Source organism: Semicossyphus pulcher, unplaced genomic scaffold (genome assembly GCF_022749685.1).
Source record: "Semicossyphus pulcher isolate SPU_LCO1_2020_fin unplaced genomic scaffold, fSemPul1.0.p SCAF_21, whole genome shotgun sequence".
NCBI lineage: Eukaryota > Metazoa > Chordata > Actinopteri > Labriformes > Labridae > Semicossyphus > Semicossyphus pulcher.
In genome coordinates, this window is record NW_027211695.1 from 8739338 (window position 1) to 8756862 (window position 17525).

A 17525-nucleotide genomic window follows, 5' to 3' on the forward strand; every position below is an offset into this window, starting at 1 on the left:
CACTCCCCGGGAAGATATCTAAGCAGCCGCTCGTCCGTCATCGAGCTTCTCTCCCAACTCTCCAGGCTGTCGAGACATTCTTTGAAGTCCATCAAAGGGAGCTGCGGAGTTCAAGGCTGACTTGCAATCCAGCATTTCGACGAGGACACTCATTAATGCAACAGGAGCCTCGGCTGCAAGTGTGCAAAATATTTTGTCAACAGTGAATGTGGGCATGCACGGGCAAAAGCTGCTCTAACAGTGCACTTTCTGTTCCCCCTTTATACAGTAAGAGGGGTTAATCTGCTGGAAGGCGCACTGTGTGGCAAATGTTTGCAGCATCATTGTCTCATTGGCTGCTTTTTCAGCTTAAAAGTCAAAGCCCAGATTATTAAATTAGATGACTGGCAGGGCAGCCAAGCGGCATCACAAATATCGTGCCGAGCCAAGAAGAGAAAGAGAGAATCCAGCACAGAGAGACATGGTCGGGGGTATCCTCAGCCATGAATGAAAAAAAACCCAAAACAATGGTCTTGTATTCAGCGTCCTCGGGCCGGATGCATTCCTCCACAGACAGCTCGGTGTGGGTAGCAGCGGGTAGGGGCCGCTGCCAGGGCCACAGCGAGCTGCCAGGGCGGAGGCTGGCGGAGGGATCGTGCCAGTGGTGAACCTCAGACCACAACAGACGGCGCCACACACTCCATCCTCTCATCGACTCCAAACCAAGCGACCGCTCGAGCTGCAGGCTGCCTCGCGGGCCACACACTGAAGGGAGAGAGACATAGAGAGACGGGGGGAGAGAATGAGGATGGGTGGCGAGCTCCTTTTGTTCTGTAAACACTGAATCGGCCTCCCCTTGAAACAATATCCCTCACCTTGACCGCAATGGGGAAAACAACACCTTTTCCACTGTAAATCATTATGAGGGGAGAGGCTGGGTTTTATTCTGGGTGGCAGAAAGGTGAAGAAAATATTGAATTAAATTGCAACTTTATTGATATTGAATTCACAGGCAAACTCATCCAACCAAATCTGCAACTAATGGCCTTTTTGGCAAGTGTTTCTACTTATTGCCAACACAGATTCAACCAGAATTTACATGTAATAATGATGATAATAATAAAGTAGAGTTTCATCCATCTATAGAAATTGCAGCCACAGTAAAGTTGCCTGTGAAAATGTGCTTACCTGCAGCCACAGCCACTTTGGGAAGCCCTAACTTGTTAATCAGAGTGCTCAGCAGAAATGCCTGCAATGGTCAGACAGTTAACCTGTGAAAAGGGAGCGCTTAATTTGATACAGAGCGCCTCCAAACACAAAGCGTCAATAACAGTCAGTCAAGCTATCGTGCAATTAATTGTGCGTCTCTAGATGCAAGGCTGAGGGAAACACTCGGTGCTCGCTCTGACAACACTGCTGACATTGAACTCCTCCTTTGCAGTGATTACTGTATAAATGTCTCTCTTTGTTTTCTGTGTCCTCTGCAGTGCCCATCACCCACGGTGCGGCGGTAAACTTCTCCATGGCCGACATGCCCAGCCAACCCTACTATCACGACCTGAACTCCAGCGTTGGGCTGCATCGCTCCCTGTCCTCCCCTCCTGGCAGGTCAGTGGATGTTTCAGCAACAAGACAGACTTTTTGGATGAATTGTTTTATCATACTATTATTGAAACAATGTGGTTCAGTTAAGGGTAGTGCATGACCGATGTTAAAGATAATGTTATATTTACATGGAAATACTATTGGAAACTTGGACAGTGTCTGTGCTAGCTAAAGTCCATTAATCAAAACTTAGCCTTGTTATTATCCTAGTCATTACAAAAAAACAACATGGAAATAAGCAAGATTTTTATCTATGACAGAACCAGGCTAGCTGTTACCCCATTTCCAATCTTAATGCTAAGCTAAGCTAACTATTACCTGGCACTAGCTTCATTTTTTTAGCATATACACATGACTTTGGTATCAATCTTCTCGCCTTACTCTGGGCAACAAAGCAAATAAACATATTTCCCAAAAAGTCGAACTAGTCAGCTTATATTTACATGGAAATGTTATTGGAAAATTGGACATTAAGTGTCTGTGCTAGCTAAAATCCATTAATCAAAACTTAGCCTTGTTATTATCCTAGTCAGTACAAAAAAACATGGAAAAAATAAAGATTTTTATGTATGACAGAACCAGGCTAGCTGTTACACCATTTCCAATCTTAATGCTAAGCTAAGCTAACTATTACCTGGCACTGGCTTAATTTTTTTAGTGTCTACACATGACTTCGGTATCAATCTCCTCGTCTCCCTACTCTTGGCAACAAAGCAAATAAACGTATTTCCCAAAATGTCGAACTAGTTCTTTCATATACCTAAATATATCTGAGCAAAAACCTTATTAATTAAAACTAATTCATTCATTCAAACTGTCCAACATCAGTTTAAAGCCATATTGCAATCTTAATATTTGATACCAAAAAAGACAGCTAAGTTAATTATGAACTTCTTCATGTCCGACAGCAAAAGGCCCAAAACCGTCAACATGGAGGAGAACATGGACACCAGCCCGACAGGACCCGACTTCTACTCGTCACCCAGCTCACCAGCCAGCACTCGGGCAAACTGGCACGACAGAGACGGAGGTGATTTTCCTGTTCTTATTTTACCACGTTTATTTACCCACTGGAGGTACGTCAGGCATGGGTGCGCTTTGTCAGTAACACCCTCCCTCACATTCATACAGTCACACAAACATTCAGCGCCTCAGCGTCACACAGCTCGATGCTGCACGACAGCGCGTTGACAGACTTTAATGAAAGAAACGGGGATTCATCCTGATGCACGTGGATTCGATCAAAGTGAACCCCTCACATTGTTTTCAAACAGCAGCTGAACTCGATCTAACTCTCAGCCTTGTCATTAGCTACTGTACATCAATGCCGCCACCCATTTCGTTGCGGATGAACTGCATCTGGTTTCTCTGCGCGTGAACCTGTTCAACCCTCTTAAAAAACATACCATGACAGAGATAGCCTCAGGCATCGCTACTCATATAAATGTTTAAAGCCGTGGACTGCTGTCTGAATGTAGATTGTCCCGCACCTGTCGCTTACACAAAGGAAACATTGGATTCCAGAATGCATCCGTTACGAGAACAAACTGTTCCAGCCGACATTCACAGCCTGGTGTCTAAAAAATAACCACAATTTGCTTATTTTCAGAACAGATAAACTTTATATTATGTCTCTTTCTTTCATTCAAGTGCAAGTTGTGCAAGGGTGTGTCATTTTCTTTATATAAAGATACCTGAAACTCCTTGTCAGTGGCTTTTATGGAGAAAGTCCTGTTTATAAACCCTAACGTAGCGCTATTAGATCCGCAGTGCAAACATGTCATATGATCCCTCATCAGGAAACAAGCCTATACATCTTGGCTGAACTTGAGAGAAATGCCCCATCCATTGAGTTTTTCGTGATCATGTGCCAACTTTAAGGTGCACGCCTACTTAAGAAGGGAATTAAGAAGTAAAGCTCACCTAATGAGCTCACACGTAGGGCTTATTGGAGCCGGGGAGAAAAAAAAGGAAAAGAAGAGGTCTGTCTTGCATGCTTCTGCGCGAGAGGAAGTGAGATCCTCACGGGACAACTTGCATGTCTCATTACGTTGTCTCCTGGTGCAGAGCAGAGCCCGTCAACCTTTTAATTAAGGCCTCACTGTCCCGTGTTTCCGGATCGTTCTCGCTCTCTGCTGACTTCTTTCCACACTCTGCTGCCCGCACTCCACCAACAGAGGCGGTGGGAAACATTTTGTTAGACTGTGGCAGACAGTATGATTAGAAATAAGCAAGGAAAAGCGCGGTTATACATTTTTTTTATCACTTTAAACTTTTTTCAATTCAATCCACTCCTTATTTTGTATTTTAATATAATAATAAGAGAGAGGAAAACACCAGATCATACACAAGAGAGACACAGCAACGGTGGGATTCAACCACAGCCCAATGTGGGCGCATGAAATTTCAGCCTGTCCCTTTGCACGAGGCTTTGGAGCATTGCTCTGCGTAAACTTAGACACTTTGGGGCGAGGAGAAAGGGAAAGCAGCGGGTAGGAAAGTCTCCAAAAACAGCCATTATTGTGTCAGGAGAGAATAAATGAGAAGTGGGGCGATATTAAACCCATATGAGGCCTTTTCGAGTGCCAAGTGGTCATTTCTCGCACATGGTTGTCATTCGACGAAAGCCTCACCCGGTAGAGGAAGGGAAATTGTTCCTCCATTGATTTTTTGTGGGTGCATATATTAGATTATACACTATTTAAAGTGTTACATTTCTGTTAATTAATCGTCCAGTTTCCTGAGGCTGTTCAGTGGATTCTCCGATGGATTTAATTAGCAGAAAAGAGGCACATCAGCCGCTGAAATCTCATATTTTCTACATGGAAACATTAAGCAGTGATATCAATCTTCTCAAAGGTATTTCTCCCTCTGACACAAAAATGAAAGCACTTAAGCCTGTATCCTCTTGCAACCTCAGAGTGGGAAATCCCCATGAATCCCAGCCACCTTTGTCGCTCTCTTGCTCCGGAGCTGAGTGATTCTTCCTCTGACTCGGGTGCATCCCTCTCAGGAAGGGAAGTACGGTTAATACTATGGAAATGCATCAAAAACTGGGGGTTTATATAACATATTTTGGGGGGGAAAGAGACGGACGATTTGAGCCCCACAAATCTGTGGCAGACCAGAAAAGCACTTGATGGATGTTCATAGAAGAAGCACGAGCAGACATAGGCCATTGCCCGTCGCATCTAGTTGTTATCACGTTCCCTTCAGACGCCGCGTCTCACCATGGAAAATTGAAAACCGCACGTCCGTGACAGCAGAACATTGCTCATGAAAGTGTAGAGCAGCAATAATGAGCGACTTGTAGAGTTTGCGCACATACTTCCTCCAGTTTTATGGAACTGCACAAATTTCTCAACAAAACAAACTCTTCTGCTGAGCCTTTTGGATTATTCATGGGGAATTACAGGAGCTTGTCAGACACCGTGTAAGGCCCAGGCGAGCAGATGTTACAGTGTAATGTTCTATTTAAGATTGCGTGAGGGTTTTGAAATTCTTAAATCCTATTTGAGCGACCGGCTGCTTTACAACCGAGCGTCGGTTCGCTGGATTTAATCGTCTCTCTCAGACATGACAAAAGGCACATTTTTCACAGGACTCATGTTTCTTGGGGACGTCCGGTGATTTGTAATGATTCCAGAGATTACAAGTGATTTTGACCCTTTGCGATGTCTGTTATTGACATAGAACATTTCCCCTTGACTCTTTCTGTTGCCAAAGACACAAGGCCCTTGGTAATGCTAATCCCAAAGATCAAATTCTGCTTAATTTCAAACATATTTCATTTTTGGCACTTGATTGGAAGGATTTGTGGAAGAAGTAGGGAAGTGATTTGAGTCATTTTCAGCAACATGACTAAAGTTTTAGCCTAAAAGAAATGTTTATTTTTCTGCAACTTGTTAAACCAGGGGTGCTGGTTTAGCTCAGGAGCAGGCGCCCCATATACAGAGGCTACACTGTAAAAAAGGATTTTTGAGGGTAGTAAATAAAATCCATGCAAATTGTGTAAATTAAAGTATATAAGTCAGCAGGTGAATTAATCGAATGTTTTCAGCTGAAGGCCAGGGTTGGATTAATTGGTGCTAGTATCGCCAGTGTCGGTGTGCCATCGGGTTGAAGTTAGGATTCCTGTTTAACATTTTGCTGTGTATTATAGAATGAATGAAAGTGTATAAGTTAGATATACCAGACGATTTGTCGTTGGTGTGTCTTTAGGCTACATAACAAGAAACGTACATTTGTAGCCCTCTCTTGGCGGTTACACTGGCTGACTTTCCTGAATATTAGTAATTAAATTAACACGAGCAGGCTAATGTTGTTCGAGCTAGAAGGCGCCTAGTTCGAACCCCGTTTCAGACATAGTCACCTTTCTGTGTGGAGCTTCCATGTGCATGCGTGAGTTGCGTCCCACAGTCCAAAGACATGCTTGTTACGTTCATTGGTGACTCTAAAATGCCCTTGAGTGTGAGCGTGAAAAGTTGTCTGTCTCGTCGTGTCAAGAGGTATTATAACTAGGTGCCGATTTGGCTCAGGGGTTAAATCGGCGAATCGATGCAGCGGCTCGGGGTTCAACTACCGCCCTCGGCCTTTTGCTGCGTGTCATCCCCACTCTTTATTACCCCGTTTCCGGCACTATCCACTGTCCTCTCTCTCTAATAACCTAATAAAAAGCCAAAAAATAATCTCAAAAAAAAAAAAAAAAGAGTTATTATTACTCATTTTTATTGAATAATTAGTTGTACAATCTAATGAGAAATGTAAAGTAGAATTTACCTAATTTATTTTAGTGTATCATAGCTGTAAAAATGAGGTACTCTTCACTCAAAACACAGGGTAAAATTTAGCCTCAACATGACATCAACTGAAGTGCAAATTGTTTTTAGGTTGCTTTTTATAGCGTACAGTCCTCGACGCACTGATCGCAGGTTCGACTCCTGGTTTGCCAATCATTTGGTGCGTGTCATCCCCCACGCTCCACTCCCCACATTTCCTGTCTCTCCTATGCTGTCCTATAAATAAAGGCAAAAGGTCAAAAAAATTATCTTGGAAAAAAAAAAAAAAAACGAGGAGAAATAAGGTGTAAAACTTACAATATCTTATGACGTTTTTGACCTTGAGCACACATTTATGCCTCTCTATGTGCTGATGTTTGTTTCCTCCCACTAGCAGACATGTCCTCTCCCACCATGAAGAAGCCAGAGAAGCCGCTGTTCAGCCCCACATCCCCGCAGGACTCCTCACCACGACTCAGCACTTTCCCTCAGACTCATCACCCCGGCCTAACAGGTGTAGGACACAGTGGTGAGCGACTGGCGACCTAATAAGCTCTAATCGACTTTCCCCTCTCAGTCTAAAAATCTATGCTGATACTTAATTCCCCCTCTCAGATCAATCATGTTCGCTTTATCAGAACTCACTTTCTATCTTCCGTCTCTCTTGCAGTTATATCGACGAGGAGCCCCCCTCCGCACTCGCCCCTGCAGTTCTCCGCCTCGGCCATCTTGCCCCCGGCGCCGTCACCTTACTTCTCGCACACCACCATCCGCTACCCGCCCCACCTCAACCCCGCTGATCCCCTCAAGAGCTACGTGCCGTCATACGACCCGTCCAGCCCGCAGAGCAGCCAGGTCAGTCTTTTTCTTTTTTCTCTCTCTCTCTCTCTTTTGCTTTGAATGAGCCGGTTTGTCGGCCAAGAGTCAGAGGCTGGTTTGGCAAGACTTTCATGGCCTGGAGTCGTTCTTTGTTTATCTTCTCATCTGATGTTATCCCATCTGACCTAGAGATTAAAGATAAGATAAATAGCATGCATTTGTTATTATTTCATTACTGCCTCGTGGGTGCATTTGCAAGTAAGGCAATATGTTTTTTTTATTATCTACTGCTTCTTTTCAGGGCTTTTATTAAGTCCAGAAAAAAGGAATCATTTTACAAACCCCAAATTAGACATTTGAAGCTCTTAAACTGACCACAATTTGATTAAATCTGTCCTGGGATCCCTAAAACGGACACATGTCTCTTAAATGAGCACTGGGCTGCATTTGCTGTAAGTGGGGACGTGATATTGGTCTGTAATTAAAGTAGCCATCGTAAAGAGTTAATTAATGAGAATAATTTACAGCAAATTAAATCATTGTAAAATTAAACCACTTCTTAATTTGCATGCAGCCCCAGACTGAACTTTTCAGGCCGCTTCATGTGACAGAAAGACGCGTATAACACTCATGGTAAAGGTTACAGTACATTCCCAGCCGTATACTCGTAGTATACTTGTGCTTAAAGAAAACAACCCAAAGCCTCCATAAAAAAGTCGACCAAACTATTGCGATTGCAGTCACACGTGACTTACAAAACTGTATCGAGACGCTGTAGTAAATCAAATAGCTGAGGGCTCTTATACTTTCTGGTTACACACTGCGGCCAGTGTGTCGGAGGAGAGCGAGAGCAGGGTCTCTATAGATGAGAGAGCAGTGTGATATTTATGTGAGTTTTATATCCCCGCTGTTCTCACTGTAAACAAAGGCCTCGTAGACGGCTCCATCTCCAGAGCAGGGAGCGGGTTGGGGGTGTTGGAGGGTGGATTGTGGAGGGGGGGTGGCTGTTACTCTAGAGAAAAACCACGGGGAATGATAAAGGTTGTAAATATTTGCCGTTGCCTGGGCCCGGCTCTTGTGCAGAATTAACTGGCCCTCTGCTGGGGTGCTGGAGAAAGAAGAGAGGAGGGGGGTGGTGAGGTGGGGTCCGGTAGGGAAGCGAGAAACCAACTGGGGGAGGAAGGGGGAGAGTCGGCAAATAACACAGTGCTTATAATCCCATGGACGAGTGCCAGAATGTTTTTATGCTTGCTTTAACGCAGATTATATTACACTCTAATTAAACATTCTATTCACATGGGAGGGAACCCTGTGGACACAATTCTTTTCCAAAAAGGCCTGTTTGAGTTTTGAACCCGGGGCGGCCCTGAAATGAACGCCCCAGACAGTCTCCAGCCGTCTGAAAGAGTAGCTCCCACTAGCTTCCTTTATTTCTCTCTCTATATATATAGTCCCTCTGCTTGCTCTCTATAGTTGCACATTCACACCATTGTAACAGGTCACTCCGCAGCTCCCTCTGTCTTTTCACGCCCGAGTCCTCCTAAATTCCATTTATGGCCGCCATTAAAATCATTGTGTAAAATCATGTAGGAAATCCATCGTCAGTGACTGAGGATCTATTGTTGCTCCTGCCCCCCTAGAGCTTTTAGTAATAACTGTGACAACACAGCGACTTAAAGTACCCAAATCTTTTCTTCACGCAGGGCATTAAGTCTTAGACTGAGCAGTCCACTCACCTTTTGTTGTTTTATTGGTCTGTGAGGGCAAACAGAGCAGTTACGATGAGTTAACTCCCCCCTAAAACAAAGGATAGGACATTCAGCTTTAGTGCTAATAATTTTGGAAAATGTGCAGTTTGTTGCATCGTTTTCATTTCACCAAACATTATCAGTTTGGCATGAAAATCCATTTAATATTGACAAAAACTAAAGCGTTCTTATAATGAAATACTTGTACTAAATTGTGTTTTTGTTCTCTGTACCCAACCTGCAGCCTAACAGCAGTGGTCAGGTGGTAGGAAAGGTCCCAGGCCACTTCACCCCAGTTCTGGCACCTTCCCCACACCACGGCACTGTGCGACCAGTCACGCTCTCCATGCCCGACACCAAGCCTATCACCACATCAACAGAAGGTGAGTCCATCCAAACTACATCCATGCGTGTGTCTGACTTCTCATAATAATTACATGACAGTGTTGCAGGAATTTTGTAAGAGCACCAGTGTTCTTAACTTAAGGAAAAACAATGTTTAAAGAGTACCTTAATACTTGGCTTAAAAGCAGCATTTTAGCTTTTTAGTGCCGCCTTGTTAAAAGCTTAAAATCTTTTGCACTTCTTTTTACATCACTGATTGGTGGTGTTGTGTGTGGTAGTATTCTTGCAATGGCACTTATCAGTGATGTCACCGTGTACTGACACACCCTTGAACTTCACTACAATCAAGATTTGAAGGTTTAAAGTTGCTCCTTAATCATCTGAGTCAAAAAGATCTACAGATAAAACACAAAATAACTGTACAACCTAAGCAAAATATATTTTTTGTAAAATTATGCCCCACTTGTTGACAAAATTTACGATTGTCTAAGAATGGGAACGGGCCAAAATTTGAACCTTGTGGGATGCCACATGCATTTTTGTTTTTTTTGTGTTGACAAATGTGTTGTACTGTGTACAAGAGCAACAGCTAAATGTTAAATTGCTGAAGTGCTAATTGTAATGCAAGCATGTATTTGTGTTTCTCATCAGTGATGTCACTGTGTGCTGACACACCCTTGAACTTTACTGCAGCAAGTTGACTGGAAATCAAGATTTGAAGCTGGTCTAAAGTTGCTCTTCAATCATATGAGTCAAAAACTAAAACATTTACAGATTAAACACATCTGTAAAAGATTTTGAAATTTTCAATAAGTTAACAACATAAGCAAAGTATATTTTTTATAAATTGATCCCCTGCTTCTTGACAAATTTTACAAATGCCTTAGAATGGGAACAGGCCCAAACTTGATTCTTGTGGGATGCCACATGCAACTTTTGCTGTTGTTGTTTTTTTTGTGTTGACAAATGAATAACTGTTTGTTCCTCTATACAAGAGCAACAGCTACATGTCAAATTCCTGAAATGCTAATTGTAATGCAAGCATGTATTTGTGTTTTTGCAATGGCATGTTACCCAGGCTACTCAGCCCCTGGCACCCCGACGGCTAATCGCTTCGTCGGCCTGAGCACGAGAGATCCCGCCTTCCTCCACCAGCAACAGGTGAGATTTTTTACCCCCTGCAGCACTCACCTCACCTGCTCCTCTTATCCTTTCATTATCCGTCCCCCCCCCCAATCTCTCCCTGCATATCAGATGAGAATTCCCTGCCCTCTGCAAAAGCCTGTCGCAGTAGGAATTTGATTTTCAGGACACATAAAAGTGTCTTGTTAGATGAGAGCACTTCTTGATCAGATCAGAGCACTTACAGGCCAGGGTCAGGAATAGCATTCATGTATGGCATGATATTATAAATAAAGTATATCATTGCTAGAGCTTAATGCTCTTTTTAGTGTGAGTTTTGCAGACGTTTTAGTCTAATAAAATCATTAAGACCTTTGAAAAAGCCTTAAATGACCCACAGTTTATGTCCTCAGTTAAAGTAAATTATACCCATTTTTTGAGCTTAGAATTAACCATATTTCAGAAATCCATGCTGATAAAAACAACGTCAAAACAACATTCTCCACTCTTACATTTTCTCTTGAATTTTTAGTATTGACAAATAAACAAAACATAATTTTGAGTGCGTGTGTGAGTGTGTGTTTGAGTTAAAATACTGCAGTCTATGATAGAAAAGGCGTCTATTTCTTAAGGTCAATGTAAGAGAAAAAAATGAGTGTCAGGAAATGCACTGTCATTGTGCGGCCACTACTCAGAAGATGGATGAGACATGTGGGTGTCTTTGAGAGTCTAATGTGATCAACTCTATTTCCTTCACACACAACTTTAAACACACACACATACCACATGTAATCAGCACACTCCCTCATTTACAGTACACAGGCTGAATATTTTGCATTGGCGTCAGGCGGTTGCCCTAGCAGCGCTCCTAGGACAGATGTGGTGACCCCGTGTATGTCTGTGTGTGGGTGTGTTTGTGTGCGTCTGTGAGGTTAGGAGTGTTGCGGTGTTGTCGGACGGGAGAGAGTGCTCTCCCCCCACCCCGTCTTATTGAAAGCGCTGGTCTCAGGCCAAGGCTTTTCCAACCACAACTAATTGAATGCATCTGCACGCGGCTACATAATGATCGCTGGGTTTCTCCTCGGCTCCATTTTTTTCCCTTTTTTTTTATGTTTAGTAAAAATGACAAAGCTGGCCTCTGTTTCCTCACTCCTCTTTCAGTCTTTCTTTTCCCTCCCTGCCTTTTCTCGTTCCACATTTTATCCTAAAATCAGAGCAGGCAAAAGAAAAATTGCGGTAGATGTTCGTCAGCAGTCAGGGGATGCTTTTATTCCACTCGGGAGGAGGAGGGGGAGGAGAGGGAGGATTCACTTGGCTGGTGTCGCACAGTTTGTCCTACACATTCTCTTGTAGCCGTGCTACTTCTTTCACAGGAGCACAGAGTGGCAGCAGTCTGAACGGAGCTGCACGAGCTGCTGAATTCAGTCCAAAGCTTTGCCCCCAGAGGCTTTTCTTTATTTTTAAGCGTAAATCAGCCATACGTATAAATATCCTCCTAAAAAATACAATACAGGAGATGCTGTAGCTTGTTTCCTATAAATTGTTCAATTCAATCTTCTTGATCCTGTTGCACGGACTTACTCGGGTAATACCAAAAAGACAGAGGCTTAAAATGTGAAAGATTTGTTAGCACAACAGTAACATCTTCTCGTAGAATATTTTATAACCAGATAAATAAGTGTTCATGTCGACTTAGGGAACTCTAAACAGCCTTCGTATTGATTCATCATGCTTCTGCTTGTCACAGTTGTTTTTGCTTTCTGTGGTATGATTTAACAGCCTGGGATCTGGCCTTCGCGGAGCGGGCCCGACATCGCGCCAAGTCCCTCAGGACTAAACATTTTCACCCAGCGCTCTGTCATTGTCCTCATCTGGCGTTGTTTATTGTGCGGAATCCGTGAAGCTTACTGACACTTTAAGTTGTTTGGTCGCAGCCGTTTGTCGCTGGGGCTTGGTAGGAAAGGGAAACACGTCACACGCGCACACATTTGTCTCGAGAGTTTTTTAAATGCGGTCAGCTGGGCCGTAAGAGGTGCGCTGTTCTTTGTCTGACTGTCTGTGTGATGGATAGAGGTCATAACCTGCACGGCTGCTTTCAAAGCTACCTTTGATTTTGTAGTTTAAACAGAGGAAAAACAGAAGCGTCACACTGGAATCATTATTTTAATAATATAGCATAAACATATATGTCTTTGTTCTTCTTTAAACTGCTAATTATTTCCAATTATACGAGTATAATTACTAGAAACAACCTACTTTTAAGAGCAAGGCCTATGTTAATATGTGGCACCGCAAAATAGAGGCCTGGGTACACACACACACACACACACACACACACAGTAGGCTTCCAAAATGAAAGCAACAAAACAAAACAACACCACCACACGCTCCCACACCTGCTCTACGATTCCCAGGCAGCGAATGTGTGAAAACCCTCCATTCATCTCTCGCCTTGGTTAACCCCTCGAGGGAATGCCACCATCTAGCATTCCGCAGGGAAAGATCCGTGATCAGATGTCATTTGGTATTATCTAAGGAAGGATCCTAATCCACAATCTGCCCGCATCTGTTTGCTAACGTTCCCCGGCTCCGTCCCCTTTTTTTTTTTCCTCCCCCCGCTGCCTGTGCCACTCTGATGTGCCGGTGCCAGCGGACAGATGGCAAGCCCCTCGAGGAGCGGTGGCACCGAGCGTCTGGCCCAACCCGCACATTCTCTCCAAGCTTTTGTCAGGCTGGAGAGCGCGGGAGCGACGCGGGGGCTTAGTCTCCCAACCTTTAATAATAAACACGGGGACGCAAACTGGATGGAACAAGACGCATTGTTTTCTATTCGGTTTTATTCAGTTTCACGTATCATTTGAAGTCTTGAGATTTACAATCCTTCTTGAAAAAAACAAGGAGCATAACATAAAACATCCTTGTTTTTAAGTGTGGCTTAAGTAGGGAGCCATCATCGTCTCCTGATGTGTTCGCCCAGGTGCTCGGAGGAGAAAGAGCACATTTCTCGACGGCCGCAAATGGCTTTGAATATTCAGCGTATGCGTATATATCTGATTAAAACCCTCTTAAGAGCCTCTGCAGAACGTCTGCCACTGCACACAGAGTGCTAACGCTGCAGTTTTAGCCCGATGCATTACTAAATGAATGTGTTGACCACAGGGCAAGGTTAGGTTGGTATTGGCAGAGATAGCTCTCAGCTGGATTGCCGACACGTGCTCTCGCATAATGCATGCAAAGGAGACACAGTTTGTATGTGGCTTTTTTGTTGCGGTAATTTGTAATCTGTATGTAAGGTTGGCATGTCTTAAAGAGGGCGGGGGGGGGGGAGCGTGTGCGTGCATGTGTGTGTGTAAGCGTGTGTGTGCTGTTTAACTTCATTGTAATTTTGACCCCTAATCAATAAAAACAGTTAGCTAATGAAAAAAAAGTCTGCATGCTTGAGGGCATGCACTCCTTCCTGAATCCTTCCTGAATCTTAAAGTGCACTTACAGTGAAGCAATGATTACGGACAGCGTGCATGCATCCAGTGGATTGCATGGCTTCAATGGCTAACCAGCTTAAACCGCAGTAACCACGCACAGATGAAGTACCAATATGATGCCACTCACATTTGTAACTAACTAACTCATTTTTTTTTACTTCCAGGTTAGCTGTTACCACTAACTGTGATTGCATGCCTTTTCTTTGTGTCTGTTTTATCCATAGCTTTGATTTTACTGCTATTTTCCCCAACGTATATTGACTACATACATTTTTAGGAGTCTTTTTTTTTTTATATCTCCTGCTCCTACTTTAGGCTCTTCTGCATGCATTTGTGTATACAGTGTTGAGTTGTAGTTGTTATCTGAAGTGGAAGTTGTCTTGGCCCAGTGATCTGACCGCTAGGTTTCAATTGACAGCTGAGGAAGTGTGACTGGAGCGTGACTCAAAACGGCAGGCATTATGGCCCCAGTGCCACTGACGACACTTTGGGGATTACTTGGCAAAGGTAACCTTTTCATTCTTTCATGCCGTTTCTCTCTCTCTGTCTCTCTCTCACACAACACCAACACACACACAAACTTTAATCAAAGCACTTAAATCATTTTCCCTTCTTATTCCATAGAAATTTACATATAAATTCACTTATAAATCGAGTTTATCCGGAATATGTCTGTAAGTTTCATGCTACACCACTGAACTCTCTCTTGTGCTGTCTTTCCCCCTCTTTTTGCCCCTTTTCACTCCTGTATTATTTTCCTCCTTTTGCAGTAATTGATAGTGTTTTTATTGTGTGAGATTTTTCATTTCATTTTTGGTTTTTAAGCCTAAAAAGCTTCGGATCTGGTTGAGCTATAAACTGTGTCCCAATCCAGGGGCTGCAGCCTTTGAAGACCGCATTTGAAGGCCGATTGCGTCACAGCAGCACGTCGAAGGCTGTCCCAATGCGAAGGCTCCTTCAGATGCGGCCAACAAATGCATCCTCCTTTTCCCGGGCCACGAAGGATCCATCGGGTGCATCCTTCGCGGCCCAACATATCCTGAGATTCATTACCCGCCAATTCAAACGAGATGGCGGACTCTTACGCAGCCGAGGAATACACTTTTAAATGTAAACGTTTTTGGTTTCAACTCGCACTGTATAGAAAATTAAAGGGCCCTTGAAACAAATTATCTTTAAAATAAAAGGTTAAGTTACGTGACGTTATGCTAGCTAGTTAGCCTTCTAGCTACATCTTGCTAGGCAACAGGGGCGGCGGTGATGCAAGGGTAAGGGCGGGAACAGCTGGTGACACAAACAGGAAATCCTGCGTAGACCGCGTCCTTCGAAGGATGCAGCCCCTGAATTGGGACCCGGTTATAATTTACAACTGGTCGCTCATTTAATCCGTCAAGGTTTTCTTTCATTGCTCTGTAATTTTTCACTAAAACATGACAAATATTACACATCAATGGAGGTTCTGAAACACAGCTTCCCTCTTGGAATCTCACCCAACAAAAACAAAACATCCTCATTTCCTAACAGGAACCTTGATGAAGGTAATTAGAAAAAAAAAAATGCAGTCAAACCACATCGAGTCATTTCAGGTCAGCTTTTCAGCCGCGTGAGGATGTTTAACTTTCCACGTTTTAACAGGCTTAGCTTTGTCGGACTTACTGCTGAAGTCATGCTGACTATCTTTAACTTAAAGCTACATAACCCCTCCTCACCCTCTTCCTCACCTCTCCCTGCCTCCATACTGTAAACGTCTCCCTCTCTGGGGGGGAAAACCTGAACCGTTCCACCATGGCAGAGCAAGCGAGCGAGCTGAGCTCAGCCTTTTCCTGTTACGTCTCCCTTTTCCCCTTTTCCCTGGAAGTGTGGAGCATCTGTGTGTGTGTGTGAGCGAGAGAGTGTGTGTGTAATGCTCATTTTGTGAAGTTTTTTTTACAAACACACATGCACACAGCAGAACCCCCTTCAATAGGCCTCCTAATAGGCCAGTGGAGGTAGCAGAGAAAAATGTCCCCTGCAGCAGCTCGAGGTCTCTTTACTCACACACCAGCTAAGAGTGAGCGTACAGTAATGAGCTCAGATAAAATAGATCCCAACTGAATTTAGTTACGTTTATTACAAAGCCTGCATAGTAATTCTATTTTATTTGTCCCTCTCTGATGGATTATTCCCTGTTCAGCATATCGATGAAATCATCTGGATTTCTGTTTTATCTCGCTCGCCCTTTAAACGCAACGATGCCTCTTCAGTACGAGCTCCCCAAATTAAAACGCTGCCCGACTCGCATGTTGCCATTGTGCAGGAAATGGGTCAGCAATCCATTAAGATGCCATTAGATAATCTAATTTAGGGAGCTAATCCTTGAACGAAGCACGCTGTAGGCCTGGGCTGTGCTCGCTGGGAGCAGAATTAGCGAGGTTTGGGAGCTTGGACGGGGGCAAGGGGAGGCCATCTTGAAGGTTATCTAAGGGAACGCAGCAATGGAGGTCGAGATGTGCTTTGAGTGCAGAAACATAAGGCAACAAGTTGTATGGAGATAAGAAACAGAAAGCTGCACAAGCTAATTTAGCAGACATGTCAGGTCCAGATTGGAGCAAGAAGGAAATGCTTAACAAATTGGAACAACAATACCCAGAATTCTTTGAGTTTGGCATCAAAAAATTGCATTTCCAATATTGCCTGTGTATGCCCATTTCCCCCAGTAAAAATAAAAAGCAAAATTAGCCTTGATGAAAAAAAACCCTGCTAATGTTAAGTCATTATTATGAGATTAAAAAGTCATAATTATGAGATAAAAGTCGAAATTATGACATATAAAGTCGAAATTATGAGATAAAAAGTCGAAATGAGAACAGAAGTCATAATTATGAGATTAAAAGTCAAAATTATGTGATAAAAAGTCGAAATAATGAGATAAAAAGTCGAAATCATGAGATAAAAAGTCAAATTATGAGACAAAAAGTCAAAATTATGAGATAAAAGTCAAAATTCTGAAACAAAAAGTCGAAATCATGAGATAAAAAGTGAAATTATGAGACAAAAAGTCAAAACCGTAATTTTTGTATCTCTTTTTAGTTTTCAGTTTTTATTTTTACTGGCAAAAATGGCCTTCCACATGAATGTCATTGCATTATACTAAAAGAGTACTTTGTAATTTGGCCTGATAAGCAGAGGAGTGTTTACATAAAATCCAGTGCGGCTTTATGTTTTGGGATGCAGATGTGGACTGACAGCCGTCAATCTTAACAAGATTATAACCGATCTGCTGCTTTAATGCGCACAAAGGCCCTGCGAGTCCGCCTCTGTAGCTGTGTGGTCCCCCTAATGTAAGCCATTACCTGAGAGGAGTTTCATAAGGCAAGAGAAACACAGAGAGGGAGGAAGAGAGAGAGAAAGCTGCAGCCCTCGGCCACTCTGTGCGCTCTTTGTTCAGCAAGGTAGGAAAAACTTAATCCCCCCTTTCCTGTCCGATGATTTTTGGCAGGGGGAAAGAGAGACGGAGGGAGGGAGGAGAGCATGAGGACGAGTCGGACAGGGGGAAAAAACTGCTTGAGAGGATTAGCCTGGAGGTTGTTTTTAACTCTTTGAGTGCTCAGAAACAATCTGAAACTTTATTTTGAAGCATCTTTTCTTTGCTCTGTCACTTCTGATGA

General features: G+C 43.3%; 1 protein-coding gene across 8 annotated transcripts in view; it reads left to right on the top strand.

Moving 5' to 3' along the window:
- Positions 1-17525, top strand: part of LOC138600384 (nuclear factor 1 B-type-like) — a 69150-nt gene that overhangs the window by 44037 nt on the left and 7588 nt on the right. For 3 of the 8 annotated variants that reach the window (XM_069671780.1, XM_069671778.1, XM_069671782.1), the window contains 7 exons: positions 1467-1587; positions 2493-2614; positions 6757-6891; positions 7033-7217; positions 9174-9312; positions 10353-10435; positions 14297-14385. In XM_069671780.1, the coding sequence (XP_069527881.1) occupies positions 1467-1587; positions 2493-2614; positions 6757-6891; positions 7033-7217; positions 9174-9312; positions 10353-10435; positions 14297-14385 (874 nt within the window). The remainder of the gene's footprint in view (positions 1-1466; positions 1588-2492; positions 2615-6756; positions 6892-7032; positions 7218-9173; positions 9313-10352; positions 10436-14296; positions 14386-17525) is intronic. The other 5 variants (XM_069671781.1, XM_069671779.1, XM_069671783.1 and 2 more) reach the window with 3 other exon arrangements.